Here is a 15,632-nt window from a genome sequence, read left to right as displayed (position 1 = left end):
CCGAGCGGCCTGTTCTGGATCCGTCGCCCTCGGCGATGGGTACCAGAATGCACTGCTCTGCGGCGCGCGGCGCTGGTTCCAGACCATCCGGCCCAAATTATCCCCCCTGCGCGCCTGCGCGAGGTCCAGGCGGGCTGGGGACGCCTGAACCTCGCTCGCTGCAGAAATGAGATCCTGCTGCACGTCAGCGTGCTCCTCAGAACTGCAGCGCTTCAGACAGACAGGCCTCAGAGCCCCCCCCCCCCCCGCAGACAGCACTACGCAGACAAACTGAGGCATTGTGGAGCGGGGCTTAGTGTCTGTGTCTGACAAGTCTCATAACACAGACACACACACAGACAGACAGACGCACAGACAGACACACGCACATCCTGTTTACTCGGATGACACTTGCATTATAGTACTACTCCTTACTTACATGTAATTCAATTCTGTTGCAGGATTAAGAAAACACTTAAAAAAACAAACAAAAAAAACACACACACACAAAGCGTTTTTCAAAGCTGCATGGAGCCCTTTGCCTGCAATTACGTTCTGGCTTCGCTAGCGACGCAGGATGCATTCCATACACACAAACACACACACACACCCACGCACACGTACACACACAGACACACTCGCGCACGCACACATCTGGGCGGCTGACAGCCTGTCACAGCTCCTCGCTGCAGATTAGGTCAGATTTAATCAGGCTGAGCCCGCCGCCTTTCGTGTGTCAGCTCCCATTAAGAAAGCCATTAGTACAGCGGGCGCGGGGTTAGCGCCGGGCCTAGCGCCGAGCCGCCAGCTAGCGCGCTCCGCACCTCTCACGCGGACACGTGGCGGGCGAGGGGGCGGGGCCGGGCCGGTTAACAGGCAGGTAGGGGGGCTCTTTAAGGCAGATACAGACAGTAGAGACAGAAGCAGCCAGAGATCGACATCGACGGGTACAGAGACGGGCTAGGCCTGAAGGGCATCCATCGCTCGTTTCTGCAGAGGGGAGTGTGGAGTGGGAGGAGGATCACTTTTCTTTTTGTTGTTTTTTTTTTTTTGGGTGGTGGGGGCTGGGGGAGAAGGGAAAACAGTTCATTTTTAAAGCACCTTGGAACAACTGGGAAGAGTGCCACTTTCGCACTGCCGAGGATAATGGGAAAACTCAGCAGACACAAACGCCGTGATAGTATTACTATTTTGTGTATCATTATTAATATTTCAGTTGTTATTGATTGAGCTGGTTTTTTAAATATTAAATACAAGATCACCTCCATAAAGTGTTTTTCAATAAGTTTTGTTTTACATTGCAATACACAAAAAACCAAGCAGTATTTTTCTACAGTTTAAAAAAAACATTTTGCTTTAAGAAAATGAATGTATTTATTGCATGTCAAATTGTTTTATAATTCAATTTTTACATAAATTTCAATTGTGGGTTATTAATATTATTTTTCCTTTTAATTCTTTGTTTTAACAATATGAAATAATGTTAATAGGTTTTTGTTAAGTTTAAACAGGCAAGTTTCTTGCCTCTTTGTTTGTGTATTCAAATTCAATTTGGAAATAAAAATAATTGCACAAAGACCAGACAGAATGATTTTTTTAATGCATTCTTTGAAAGATGGCTGTGCCCACACTGGTAAGAAAAAGCCCATTTGCAGAAGAAACAGGTCGCAGAGCAGAAGCTCTGGTTCTAGTGACATCAAAATGATTATAAAAAATAAATAGAAACAACAGGTGCAATCAAACTTGCAGTTTTCACAACCTATGGCTACAGTACCTATCCAAACCTGAGCTTTTCAGGTACTGTCATGCCAGTCTCCTATCGACCATGTTTTAAAGCCGTAGTCGACTCTCTGGATTTTTGATATCATCTCATTTTTATTTCATTCATTGTAGTTTTTTGATTGGCCCAGACAGTTATGTTCACTGAAGGATATTTCAGAGATGTGCTGAAGTTTCTGACTCAGGGGTTTGTGCTTCAAAGCAAGAGAATACACTTAAAGTAACAACTGAGCTGCTTTTACAGTTACACTATGTGAGCAGAATATGAACACACAAATCACATTTTATAGTGTTTATTCAAAATTATAAACATAAAGTCAGTTTTTGCATGTACTTCATTCCCTGAAAATGGAGGTCTGGCATTTGCCTTAAGAAATAGTCCCAAGCGAAAAAAATGTCAAAGTAATTTTCTGAAGAATTATTGGGTATTATTTGTATGCACAACCTCTGGAGGCATAGCATTTCTGCTTTGGAGTTAACCTTAAGTGTATTTTCTTTCTTTCAATTATAAACAACCAGAATGACCCACACCTGCTTCTGTGAAGCCAGGGAGGTCTTCAGTAACTTTATATTTGTAAATGACCCTTCACAGCAGATAAGAACTGCCCAGGCCAGTCAAAAACACACACTAAAACTGAAATAATATTTTAAAAAGCCTCAAAACATGAACTATCCTTTTAAAGCCGTTTTGGAAGAACCTGCCCCACTATCCCATCGTCCTCCACTGTATTGGTGCGCCTCTCCAAGGTTCCAATGGACCAACGTTTTTAATTTACAGCACGCATGAAGCACCGCAACAGTGATCCCCTATGGTACACACACAGCTACGTAACGATCAATACAAATCACTTCACATGCTTTCACAACAATAACTAGTACCTACATTTAACTGAACAATGCAACTTCTCAGGTTCAGTAGGATGTACACGCCCACGTGTAATCACTAAAGATCTGAAACGATGCGGTGCTTAAACTCACATTACACAAGACGCAAACAGAAGGGCCCCGATAGCGAGGAGACACAGGATAACGAGAGCTGGTGCACCCATGAGTCAGCGGGGCCAGCAGCTCGCTGCGATGCGCAAAAGCGAAAGCAGAAAGCGCCAGGGACGGAAGGGCTGCGACGGGCAGGAATTCACACGGCGCGCAACCGCCGAACGCGCCGAAAAGCGCGCGGCGCCCCGAGCTCTTATCGGGGGAATCAAGCGCAGCCACGCCCAGCGCGCTCGACCCAGCGCGCTCGACCCCGCCCGCGCCAGGACCAGGTGTGTGTGGCTCTCTCTGCCCCCGGCTCTCTGTTTTCAAACAGCTCTGGCGTGGGGTGGGGGGGGGGGGGACCCAGTCTCTGGAGGAGAATCGGCTTCTGAATTTCACACTCGGCTCTTAATGATGTAATTACACGCCAGTGCCAACTCGCGCGCTTTTAATTAACGCCATTTCATCCTGCAGATTAAACTGTCATTCGGTAATTAATCAATAAATGTAGCAAAAAATGTCAGACTCTGTAATTGATTTGGCTGGCAAAACGATTAGCAGCTAAAGTCCGCGTGAAACCCAGAAACATCCACCATAGCTAATGTGTGGAGGGGGTTCTGGTGCAAAATGGCCGCCTCGCGTCAGTGGGTGCTATACATTGGTGGTTATTTGAGGTAAGTTACCCCTCCCTCCCTTCACCGTAAAAAGCTTTGAAATTAAGAAAAGTCCTGAAAGTCAAAGGATGTTAATATTACAGAACTTCTGACCTATTCTGATCTATTAATCCAGTGTTTAGTGAGTGATATGTACAGGCGGGAATAAGACAGATAGAAAAAACAGTGGAAGCAATTTATAATGGCTTATGCTTATGACACGCACGCACACACACACGCACGCACACACACACGCACGCACACAGTATTCAATGGCAATCTTTAAAACACACTCTTGTTCAGATAATTTAACAACCGTCCCGGGAAAAAGACAATAATCACACGATAACCAAATGAGTTCTTTAAAGAAAACGTTTATTGAGAAAAGCATAAAGAACATTTAAAAGTACTGCAAAGCAAGCGGATTCTGGAACACGCTGATGGGTGTTGGGTAATGGAGTCCGGCAGAGGGACAGATCGAGTGATGGGACAGGGTTGGGGTATGGAAAGGTAACGGGGCTGACGGCCAATCACACGCCAGTACAGGGGCGCATCACGCCCCTACACACGCGTGTGCGCACAACCGCATGGACACACCCACTAACAACTGAACCATTTCCTGGTGACATCCCAAACTGTGCGACACAATGCCTTTGCTGAAGTGTATTCTGACGCATGTGCAGTCACATGGTGATGCAGACTGTGTTAATGACCAAAGGAGTCTACATGCAAGCAACTCAATCCGACATCAATCATACGTAGTAAACCGGAATCCGGTCTATCCACAGCAGAGGCACACACGCACACACACACGCGCACACACACACACACACACACACACACGCACACACACAAGCGCACACACAGCACCGTGGGAGAGTGAAAAACTGAAAATGAAATGAGTTCCTACACGACGGCGAGTCAGCGGTAATGCTAATAATAATAATATCAAAACCGATGAGTGATTTCAAGCACAAAGCCCCCCCACCCCCCACCCCACCCCACACCCCCACCCCCACCCCTCCACAGTTTCAAACACGACGAACGCTGATAAAACAGAAACGAGTAACGGCGGCAGGGGCCTCTAAAAAAGTGGCAATAAAACAAAATAAAAGGTCCATAAATACATAAAAGCGGGCGCTGGGGGCGCGTGAAGAGTGTGAGGGAGAGGGGCAGCGCCATCGCGGTGGGCTCGAGCGGGGATAGCTCTGACGCCGGTTTAGCCGTTAGCTGCGCTGCAAGGGTGGCAGTGTGAGGCGGCGGTCTGAACGCCGGGCTCCCGGTCCGAGCTCCGCTGTTTCAGACGCCACAGAGGCGCTTAGCGCTAACTCCGCCCTCCGTTTCTCCAAAAAGAAACGCAGAATGAGCAGGGCTGACAGCGGGGTCGCTGCTCGATGACGCGGGTGAACAATGCCGAAGCCTGGCGTCGGGCAGCGGGGCTGAGGCTAGCGCTGGGCTCCGCGCAGGTGGCAGTGAGGCTGATGCCCGTGCTGCGCTCTCTGGAGAGAGACCTGTGGCAGTGAGGCTGATGCCCGTGCTGCGCTCTCTGGAGAGAGACCTGTGGCAGTGAGGCAATGGGCTGACTGCATGAGCGAGGCTGCGTGGTCCATTAGCTGTGCAGGGATGCAGGGGCTCAGTCCTTCATACTGGTGCTGTGCGCACGCCTTCACAAGATCTAGGTGCTCACGCAGCGCTAGCGCTAAGAGGGACGCCGGTTTAGGAGAGGTGGGAGGAGGTGGGGGCTCGTTAGCTGTCTGGGGCGGGGTTGGGGCGGGGCCTGGGAGAGGACAGTGAACCCCGGGGCAGAGGGCGGGGTTAAGAAGGACCGGGGCAGTCTGGCCTGCGCAGCTGACCACGCGGTCATTGTCACAGTAAGAAACAGCGGGTCGCACCAGGGTCAAGGGAAATGAATGGCAATGAGAACTGCTCAGTGTGTACACACAGACAGCACATACGCGCGCGCACACACACACACACACACACAGACATACATACACAGACAACACATACGCACACACACACACACAGACATACATACACAACACATACACACAAACATTCACACGCACAACCACAAACATGCACACGCACAATCACAAACAAGCGCGCACACATACACAAACACACACATTCACATTTAAACTACAGTGACCAATACATGTGCTCTGTGTTCTCCTACTCTTTAGAAGATTTTGCATGCAGACATAAACACCAGAGGTTGGAAAAAATCCATCGTCCACATAAACCTGCTTTCAGCAAATCCACTGTGTCATGATACCCTCGGTTCACAATATGGCACAGTCCTCACACTGCAATGCATTCTCTTTGACAGACCAACCCCTTATGCAGCAGCAGGCCACTCAGACAAGATGTCACAGTTTAAAGAAGCTCACTATGACATCACAATTTAAATGAGCACATAACATCACAAATGAAGCAAGCTCATTATGACATCGAAATTTAAATGAGCACATGACACCACAGATTAAACAAGCTCATTATGACATCACAATTTAAGCAAGCTCATTATGCCTTCACTACTGAAGCGAATGAAACGCTGAGCCTTCTGCATTCTGACTGGAAAAGGCCCTGCACAGCGAAGCCGCTGCAAGCCAGCCTGCATGCATTTATCCAGCCAAACGTCCAGCACGCTGTGATGTGATTTATATCATCAGAAGAAACGCCATAAGGGGGATATATCTTCCCATATTCACACCACCTTTTTTTGTTTTCACTGCCACGGCCTACATTAAAACATGCCGCCCCCCCCCCCAGCAGTCTGCCCAGTGTGGGCGGAGCCTGCCCGGGCGAAACGAGCGGTGGGAGGCGGGAGAGCGCACAGCGGCGGGCCCGCTGAAGAAGGGCTGCTGGACCGCACCGTCGCGTTCCCGCGTCCCCGGCGGACAGGAAGCCAGCTGGCAGGATGCGGGGGCGGGACGCTCCTCTGCCAAAGGCGCTGCTCCGTATTTACAAGCTCCCGATGACTTCGGCCCCTCCCGAAATGTGAGTGCGGCGCCCCCTCCGGCCCGGCTCACGGCTCTCTGACGGGGGAGCGGAGCGGCCCGTGTTTCCTCGGCCGGGCTCAGACAGCCGATGTTTTCTCCTTCCTCTAATTCAGTGCTGTGCGTCTCCAATGCGAGCCTCTCGCCATGGTCCTGCTCGCGCTGCTCCGCCATGTCTGCGCTACGCGATCTGAAGCTGCTCGGGGAAAAGCAGCAGGGCTCTCCGATCGGCGGCGGCGAGCGGCGAAGTGCCACCTCGTTAACGTTCGAGAACAAGCCGCGGTCGCAAACTGAAAGCCTCTGGGGCCAAAATCCGGGACAGCGAAGCCGCGGAAACTCTGCCCGCGGTAACTGTTCCCGCTCCAACGTTTCCAAACAATCGCTGCTGATTGGCTCGAGAGACACAGACTGACCCGCCCCCAAAACTAACATCCAGACCACTGTCCGTTGGAGGCCAGTGTCCCTGACACTCACCCACAGCAAAACAAAAAGAAAAAACCCTGCAACTATAAAAGAGAAGGTGGTAAACGGGCGTCTACGAACTTGTCTACATGGGCCTTGGAAATGACATTTGGTCAGTGCGACTTCACTCTGGCTTCGAAAATAAAAACGGAAGAGAAAGCGAATGAAAAGAGCCCTGCCCCTGACCAAAAAAAGCAAAAGCGAAAAATAAAACGAAAAAAAGCACAAAAATAGCAAATAAAACCCCGATAGTATATGCGCACTGTGGCGCAGCCTGCCACAGCCGATAGGAGACAGACAGACAGGCAGACAGATGGACAGACAGACAGGCAGCCTGTACTTAACACAGCTGCCCTCAAACCTCTGCCCCTGTCCTCTTCTCTTCACTGCTTCCCAATCTTTCTTTTTTGGTCACCGCAGCGACCGACACTGGGCGTTAATCTTCCTCAGACTTGGACCCTTGCCCTCCTCTTCCTCACTCAATTCATTTGCTTGCTCCCTCTCCCTCCCTCTCTCTCTCTCTCGTTCTCTCTCCGCCGTTCCTTCAGGTCATTTATAGCTTGCAGACACACACTGCACATACAACAGCGAGATCTGAGACTCTCAAAATCACACGTTCTCTTTCTTGCATCTGTTCCGTGAGTCCCTCCAGTCTGACTCCTCTCATTTTAAACTCAATCTATCTATCCTCCTCAAGTCAGGTGCTTTTATTTTTTGCTCTCGGCCTAGAGGAAAAAAAAGCTTTTTTTTCTTCACATTCCAAAAAATGTCATTCTTCCCCGATTGCCCCCATTCTGCATGTTTTTTTTTATTTTTAAAAAAAGCTTGCGTTTCTTCCTCTCTCTCAGTCTTGGTCTGGAGTTACTCTTCCTCCGCGCGTTGCGTGGCCGCTGCTGTTGCTGTAGTACTTGTGGCTGACCCGTGCCGGTCCTGGTTCAGCCCACTTTGGCCCAGCTGAGGAAGGCGGGGATGTCGCGCACCGGGACGTTCCGGGTCAGGGCCTTGACCCGCAGGTTGCGGTCGTCGGTCAGCAGGACCACCTCTCTGTGCAGACGCACCGGTTCATCTGCAGACGGACAGGAAGGCCCGCATTACATTATCGCTCACACCACTGCTGCTACTGGCTTATACTGTATGTACATACGTATGCTTCTGTGGAACGTGCGTATGAGAGAGAGACAGAGAGAGAGAGAGAGAGAGAGAGAGAGAGAGAGAGAGAGAGAGAGAGGGACAGAAAGACAGAGAGGGAGGGGGGAGAGCGAGAGCGAGAGAGAGCTCCTTTATTGAAACGTCATAGTCAATTTATTACACTGGAATAAAAAAACTAACAAAAAAAATCCATCAATACACACACTCACAGTCATGGCAATAAAGCTTTATTGAATTGAACTGAAAGAGAGAGGAATGTGATGGCAGGATTACGGTGGTGTGCCGAGCAGAGGGAGAGACAGCGGTAGTTGTACTGTAGATAAAGAGAGCAGCAGAGAGGAAGGAGGCAGAGGTGATGCTCAGTTCAAAGCACCACAAGCAGAACAACAATAGCGTGTGGATCATGTGGCAGGGCTGGCGGGCGAGCGAGCAGGCGAGAGAGAGAGCGATGCCACTTCCTGCCACACAACACACACTGTGGGTGCCTGCCTTTCAGAAAGCCTCCCACCCTGCACGTGTCACATGCTCACACAAGCACACACAAAAACGCTGACACGTACACACAGACAAATATACACACACTCACACAAAAACGCTGACACGTACACAGACAAATATACACACGCTCACACAGACAAGCTCACACGTACACAGACAAATATACACACTCACACAGACAAGCTGACACGTACACAGACAAATATACACACACTCACACAGACACGCTCACACGTACACACAGACAAATATACACACACTCACACAGACACGCTCACACGTACACACAGACAAATATACACGCTCACACAGACAAGCTCACACGTACACACAGACAAATATACACACACTCACACAGACACGCTCACACGTACAGACAAATATACACACACTCACACAGACAAGCTCACACGTACACAGACAAATATACACACACTCACACAGACAAGCTCACATGCTCACACAGACAAGCTCACACGCTCACACAGACAAATATACACACACTCACACAGACAAGCTCACACATACACAGACAAATATACACACACTCACACAGACAAGCTCACACGTACACACAGACAAATATACACACACTCACACAGACAAGCTCACACGTACACACAGACAAATATACACACACTCACACAGACAAGCTCACACGTACACAGACAAATATACACACACTCACACAGACAAGCTCACACGTACACAGACAAATATACACACACTCACACAGACAAGCTCACACGTACACAGACAAATATACACACACTCACACAGACAAGCTCACACGTACACAGACAAATATACACACACTCACAGACAAGCTCACACGTACACACAGACAAATATACATACGCTCACACAGACAAATATACACACACTCACACAGACATGCTCACACGCTCACACAGACAAGCTCACACGTACACAGACAAATATACACACACTCACACAGACAAGCTCACACGTACACAGACAAATATACACACGCTCACACAAACATGCTGACATGTACACACAGACAAATAAACACACGCTCAGACACAGACATGCTCACATATACACAGACAAATAAACACACATGGTCACAAGTGCATACAGACACACAAAAGCACACACGCTCACACAGACACATGAACACATAAGCATGCTCACACACATAAACACACAGACACACTCACAAGTACACACAAACACGCTCACATGTATACACAGACACATAAACACACAGGCACGTTCGCACACACAGACATAACCAAACACAAACTGACACACACACACAAGCGTACACACACAGACACACACACTGCATAAACATACACAGTCACATGTGCATACTCATGCTCTCACAAACACACACACGCATGCACGCACGCACACACAAATCTACACACACATAATCACATGTAGACACAGAAACATTTCCAAAAGTATGTGGACACCTGAACATCACACCCACATGTAATAATTGAACATCTCATCCGTAAAACCATGGGCATTAGTATGGAGCTGGTCCCCCTTTGCTGCTGTAACAGCCTCCATTCCTCTGGGAAGGCCTTCCACCAGATTTTGAAACATGGCTGCAGGGATTCACTTCCATTCAGCCACAAGAGCCTTAGTGAGAACCAAAGGTGTTTGATGAGGTAGAGGTCAGGGCTCTGTGCAGGCCAGTCAAATTCTTCCCCACCAAACTCAGCAAACCATCTCTTTATGGACCTTGCTTTGTGCACAGGGGCACTGTTATGCTGAAACAGGGAAGGTCCTTCACCAAACTGTTGCCTCAATGTTGGAAGCACGCAATTCTCTAGAATGTCATTGTATGCTGTAGCATTAAGATTACCCTTCGCTGGAACTAAGGGGCTTAGCACAAATCACAAAACACCGCCCCACACCAGTATTACTCCTCCACCAAACTTTACAGTTGGCACCATTCAGGCCAGTACAGTTGGCACTATGCATTCTGCCAAACTCAGATTCATCTGTTAGGCTGCCAGACAGTGAAGCGTGATTCATCACTCCAGAGAACGCGTTTCTACTGCTCCACTGAGTCCAATGGTGGTGTGCTTTACACCATTCCAGCCGACGCTTGGCATTTCGCACGGTGATCTTAGGCTAGTGTGAGGCACCTCGGCCATAGAAACCCATTTCTTGACAAACAGTTCTTGTGCCGATGATGTTTCCAGAGGTAGTCTGGAACTCTGTAGTGAGAGTTCACAATAACAGCATTTACAGTTGACCGGGGCAGCTCTAGCAGGGCAGAGATTTGACAAACTGATTGCTGGAAAGGTGGCATCCTATGACAGCGCCACATTGAAAGTCACTGAGCTCTTCAGTACGACCCAGTCTACTGCCAATGCTCGTCAGTGGAGATTGCATGGCTGTAAGCTTGATTTTTTAAAATGTGCCTGTTATTAATGGGTGAGGCTGAAATAGTCAAACCGCTAATTAGATTGGGTGTCCACATACTTTTGGAAATGCAGTGTACATACAGGGTCACACGTACACACAGACAAACAAGCACACACACGCGCTCAAGCTCGCAAACAGACAGGAGAAAGGGCTGTGTGACACCGTCTCTCTGACAGCCATTGCTAATGCTGGGGGGGGGGGGGCTGCGCACACTGAAATCACCGCTGCACAGCGCTGTTCCAGGGGTCCAGAACACAAGCGCGTGTCACACACAGATCTCCCCCAGCCTGGGGCCTGTGTTAGGGGCACACGCCCTGCTCAGGGAACATCTCACAAAAGGCAGAACTGCAGAGATGTGGACTGAGCAGACCGCAGATATTCTTCGTGTCTTCAGGAATAATCGCCTCAAAAATTCAGACAAGAATTTGGAGCCAGACACGTCACATTTTCCCATAAATAAAATAAACCTGAAATAGTTTAGAAAATAGACGATGCTAAGCAACACGACGTGGGGAAAGTCAACGGAGTTTCAGAGAAAGACGGGAAAACTGATCACCTAGGAGGCCAATGATAGCTGTTCATAAAACAGAAGGGGCATCCTGCTGGGAGCTGGAATGATAACGACCGACGAAACCCTGATTCCAGCTGGTTTGATTATGGTTGTTGACGTAAACCAAGGTTTATAGCTACAGATCTACTGTAGCCTATTGAAAAATAAGGGTTCCATAATGTGAGTGCACCATTCCTGTAACTAAAGGAATCTAATTCTCAAATTTGGTGTATTCTCACATGAAGTTAATAACATTCACCTCCATTCCAGAAAACCACAAAACACAGGCAAGAACGCTCCTCCAGAGCGGTTACCCTTCTCGGGAGGTGGAGACAGACGCGAGTATGAGGGCGCACCGAGTCGCCAAGCGATGCTCTGAGCAGCTCCACGCCACGCCAGCGCGCAGGCAGCGGCGCAGGGGTGGAAATGCGCCCCTGCATGCCAGGGCGGTGCACGGGAGGCTCTGGCTGCAGAGCTGGAAGCGCAGCTGGCTGGGGCTGCGGCTGCAGCTGCTCCATCAGCCTCCACGCGGAGAGGGCCCTGCTCCTGAATGCCTAATGAGCATCGCTCAGGAACGGGCACCTCTCCCTGCACACACCCACACGCCCTACGGCCAAGAGGCAAGGGCAGAGTGTGTGTGTGTGTGTGTGTGTGTGTGTGTATGTGTGAGCGTGTGTGTGTGTGTGTGTGTGTGTGTGTGTGTGTGTGTGTGTGTTTGTGTGTGTGTGTGTGTGTGTGTGTGTGTGTGTGTATGTGTATGTGTGAGCGAGCGTGTGTGTGTGTGTGTGTGTGTGTGTGTGTGTGTGTGTGTGTGTGTGTGTGTGTGTGTGTGTGTGTGTGTGTGTGTGGGTATGTGTGTGTGTGGTGTGTGGGTGTGGTGTGTGTGTGTGTGTGTGTGTATATGTGTGTTGTGTGTGGTGTGTGTGTATGTGTGGTGTGTGTATGGTGTGTTGGTGTGAGGTGTGTGTGTATGTGTGTATGTGTATGTGTGAGCGTGTGGCTGTGTGTGTGTGTGTGTGGTGTGTATGTGTGAGTGTGTGTGTGTGTGTGTGTTGTGTGTTATGTGTGAGCGACGTGTGCGTGTGTGTGTGTGTGTGTGTGTGTGTGTGTGTATGTGTGAGCGGTGTGTGTGTGGTGTGTGTGTGTGTGTATGTGTGAGCGAGCGTGTGCGTGTGTGTGTGTGTGTGTGTGTGTGTGTGTTGTGTGTGTTGTGTGTGTGGTGTGTGTGTGTGTGTGTGTGTGTGAGTGTGTGTGTGTGTGTGTGTGCGTCTGTTTGATGTTGGGTGAGTATCTGATGCTGGCTGCAGGGCGCTGCTCTCAGTGTGGGTCAGGTCTGGGCAGGCTCCTCTCCAGGGCCTGGCGCGGTTTGGGACGGGCGCGGGGCTCACTGCACAAACCCAATGAGGCAGAGAAGGAGCCGTGACGGGCCAGAGAACAGGCCGAGGGGAGACATGTTACACCTCCGTCTGAGGCCGCAGTTTCCATCCCTCTATCTGATTCGTCAGTGGGCCAGGAAAGCCAGCGAAACGCAGCCCAGGGAACAGAGCGCTCAGTCTTTCCATAGCTTTTATACACCAGTGTAACAATGGGCCCTGCATGTTTACCATTTCAAAGATTTTCCCTGCTACTCTCCTAATTCAGGAGGAACACACACCAGCACCCAGTTAGAGAGCACTGCGCAGCTGAAGCAGTCAGAGCTGAAGCACTGCGCAGCTGAAGCAGTTAGAGCTGAAGCACTGCGCAGCTGAAGCAGTCAGAGCAGAACGGGCTGCGCACGCTCACTCACCTCTCTGTGTGGGCATGAAGTCCTTGGCCTTGTCTTTGCAGTAGTTCAGGCAGCAGGACAGGATGAGGTCATCGTTGTTCCCCTGCGGAGAGACGGAAATGGACCCCAACCCTGATAGTAACCGTAACCCATACAGAAAAGCTGCTTTCCAAAACATGCACTTCAGCTAAAGTGAAGCGATAATTATAATGCAATTGGCAATAATAGCAGCAATGATGTGGAAACGCTTTCCATTGAAAATAAAATCCAGACGAATCTCTGGAGATGGACAGCAATACTAAAACTATTGCTAATAATAATAATAATAATAACGACAACGATAAAAATGATAATAATAATAACGATGACGAAAACGATAATGATAATAATAATAACGATGATGAGGAAGAGCAGTGTACAGAAGGACACGGTGTGCTACAGAGGCAGCGTGTGCTACAGTGTGACTGTGACTGTGACGCAGCGCGGGCAGCGCTACCTGCTGGCCGGAGGTGTCCTCGCTGCGGAAGGCGATGGACTCCAGCTGGTTCCCCCGGCTGGTCAGGGCCCTCAGGCAGGGCTCCCGTGCCTCGAAGGCCTGCTCCAGGAAGCCCACCGCCGCCTTGGCCCGCTCCTGCACCCCCCGCGCGTGGGCCCCGCTGGAGCCGCCCGCCCCGCCCGCGCCCCCGCGGTTGTCCTGCCCCTTGGCCAGCCCGTCCAGTTCCGTAATCACTGAGAGGGGGGGGGGGGGGAGAGAGAGAGAGAGAGGTAATGAGAAGAGATGATGTGCTGACGCTATACACCAAAACCCACTTGTGTTCTGAAAACTTTTGGCCATAATATGGCAACAAAAATAATGACACAATAAATTTATGTCATTCCGATATTTTATTACGACACTTGTAACGAAAGTGCGATGAAATAGCGGGATTAGTGGAAAGAAATAAGATACAAATAATGTTTTGGTATTCCGATCAAAACAAACAGAGACTAATAATATTTTAAAACCCCAGGAGGGATTTTTCCTTTAATATACTCATGTTGAGCAAGCTAGCTAGAATGTGACATCTAATTTTAGATCTTACATTCAAATTAAGCGCTTTCTCTTTGAATCATACAATGCTACCAACAGAAACAGGAGTCATTTTGCTGCGGTGCAAGTCTGGGTCATCGGCTGTCGTAATCTTAAAAAAAAAACCTCAGAATATCTGCGTTCACAGAACCCAGTGTATTCTTTCCCTGCGTTCTGGGTTTTTTTCTGTGTAAAAAACGCAGAGTCCTGTCTCAACACAACCACGGCCTTCAAGCAGCAGCCATTAGACCCAATCACGGCAAAGCGCTTTCTAAACAAACCCACGTCCAGGGCTAGAACAACCCATTTTATGAAACGAAATACTCAATAAAATCAAATGACCGTATTTCCATCGCTGTACGGATCACACCGTTACACAGTCTACAAATTGCGTCTTTCGGGCCACAACCGTTTTTCCACCCTCATTATTGACAGAGAAGGCGAAATATTTCCACACTTCAGACTCGCGTGTAAGTGGCGGGTTTCCCCTTTCAATGGGCCTGTTTGCACTGGCTTTGACTTCTGCAGGAAAATGGCGTCCTGTTGAATGAATGAGTGAGCTCTCGTGAGTATGCTCGTCACAGGGCACTTCAGAGTTTCCTCCTGTCAGAGCCAGGTTTGTGGGCTTCTGAAGGCCTTTTTAATATTCTGCAGGGAAATTGCAGGTCGATACTTTTGAAACTAAATTAAAATAAAATGAAGTGCTAATATATTTGCAATTTGCCCGTTTTGATTTTCGGTATGAACCGTCAGCTGTTCTCGGTACGATTTTTCACTGCATGGTTTTTTTTGCACCCCTAGTTTGTGTATGTGTGCGTGTCCAGGTTGTGTGTGTGTGTATGTGTGTATACTGTATGTGTGTGTCTCAGAGAGACAGCATGCACTGTAAGAAAGGCAGGCTCTCTCACCGATGAGGGGCACCACCAGGATGTAGAGCCCGCAGGTCATGAGCTTCCTCAGGCCGGCCAGGTGGTCGATGAAGCCGTTGGTGTCGGGCACCAGGAAGAGCGGCCGGATCTCCAGCTCCAGCTGCCGGCAGGTCTGCAGCACGGCCTGGAAAACAGCATTACGCACCTGTTACGCCCTGTTACGCCCTGTTACACCCGGTTACGCCCTGTTACACCCTGTTACACCCTGTTACGCCCGGTTACAGTTACAATCAATGACAACATGTACTGCCATTAAAGCTGGGAAAGGATGACTCTCCTGTGTGTGTCTCCAGTGACCACAGGGGCTCTTTCACACTGAATTACTGCTGCTTAGTTAAATAGTTATTTATTGTCTGTACAGATTCAATTCCAAAATCTAATGCTTAATCTAAAGTGAATCTTCATCCCAT

At 49.2% G+C, this 15,632-nt stretch overlaps 1 protein-coding gene across 3 annotated transcripts in view; it reads right to left on the bottom strand.

The window, feature by feature from the left end:
* Positions 1 to 3,744: 3,744 nt before the first annotated feature.
* The window catches only part of smg6 (SMG6 nonsense mediated mRNA decay factor), a 118,212-nt gene continuing 106,324 nt past the window's right edge, over positions 3,745 to 15,632 (bottom strand). For all 3 annotated transcript variants that reach the window (XM_064351403.1, XM_064351404.1, XM_064351405.1), the window contains exons 16-19: positions 15,202 to 15,346; positions 13,721 to 13,953; positions 13,246 to 13,327; positions 3,745 to 7,916 (exon numbers count right to left, since the gene is read on the bottom strand). In XM_064351403.1, coding sequence (XP_064207473.1) covers positions 7,786 to 7,916; positions 13,246 to 13,327; positions 13,721 to 13,953; positions 15,202 to 15,346 — 591 coding nt within the window. In that variant the 3' untranslated portion in view covers positions 3,745 to 7,785. The remainder of the gene's footprint in view (positions 7,917 to 13,245; positions 13,328 to 13,720; positions 13,954 to 15,201; positions 15,347 to 15,632) is intronic.

The sequence above is a fragment of the Anguilla rostrata genome, chromosome 9 (assembly GCF_018555375.3).
Source record: "Anguilla rostrata isolate EN2019 chromosome 9, ASM1855537v3, whole genome shotgun sequence".
In the NCBI taxonomy this organism is placed as follows: Eukaryota; Metazoa; Chordata; class Actinopteri; order Anguilliformes; family Anguillidae; genus Anguilla; species Anguilla rostrata.
Note: the sequence above shows the minus strand (reverse complement) of the source record. Positions and strands in the feature narration are given on the sequence as shown.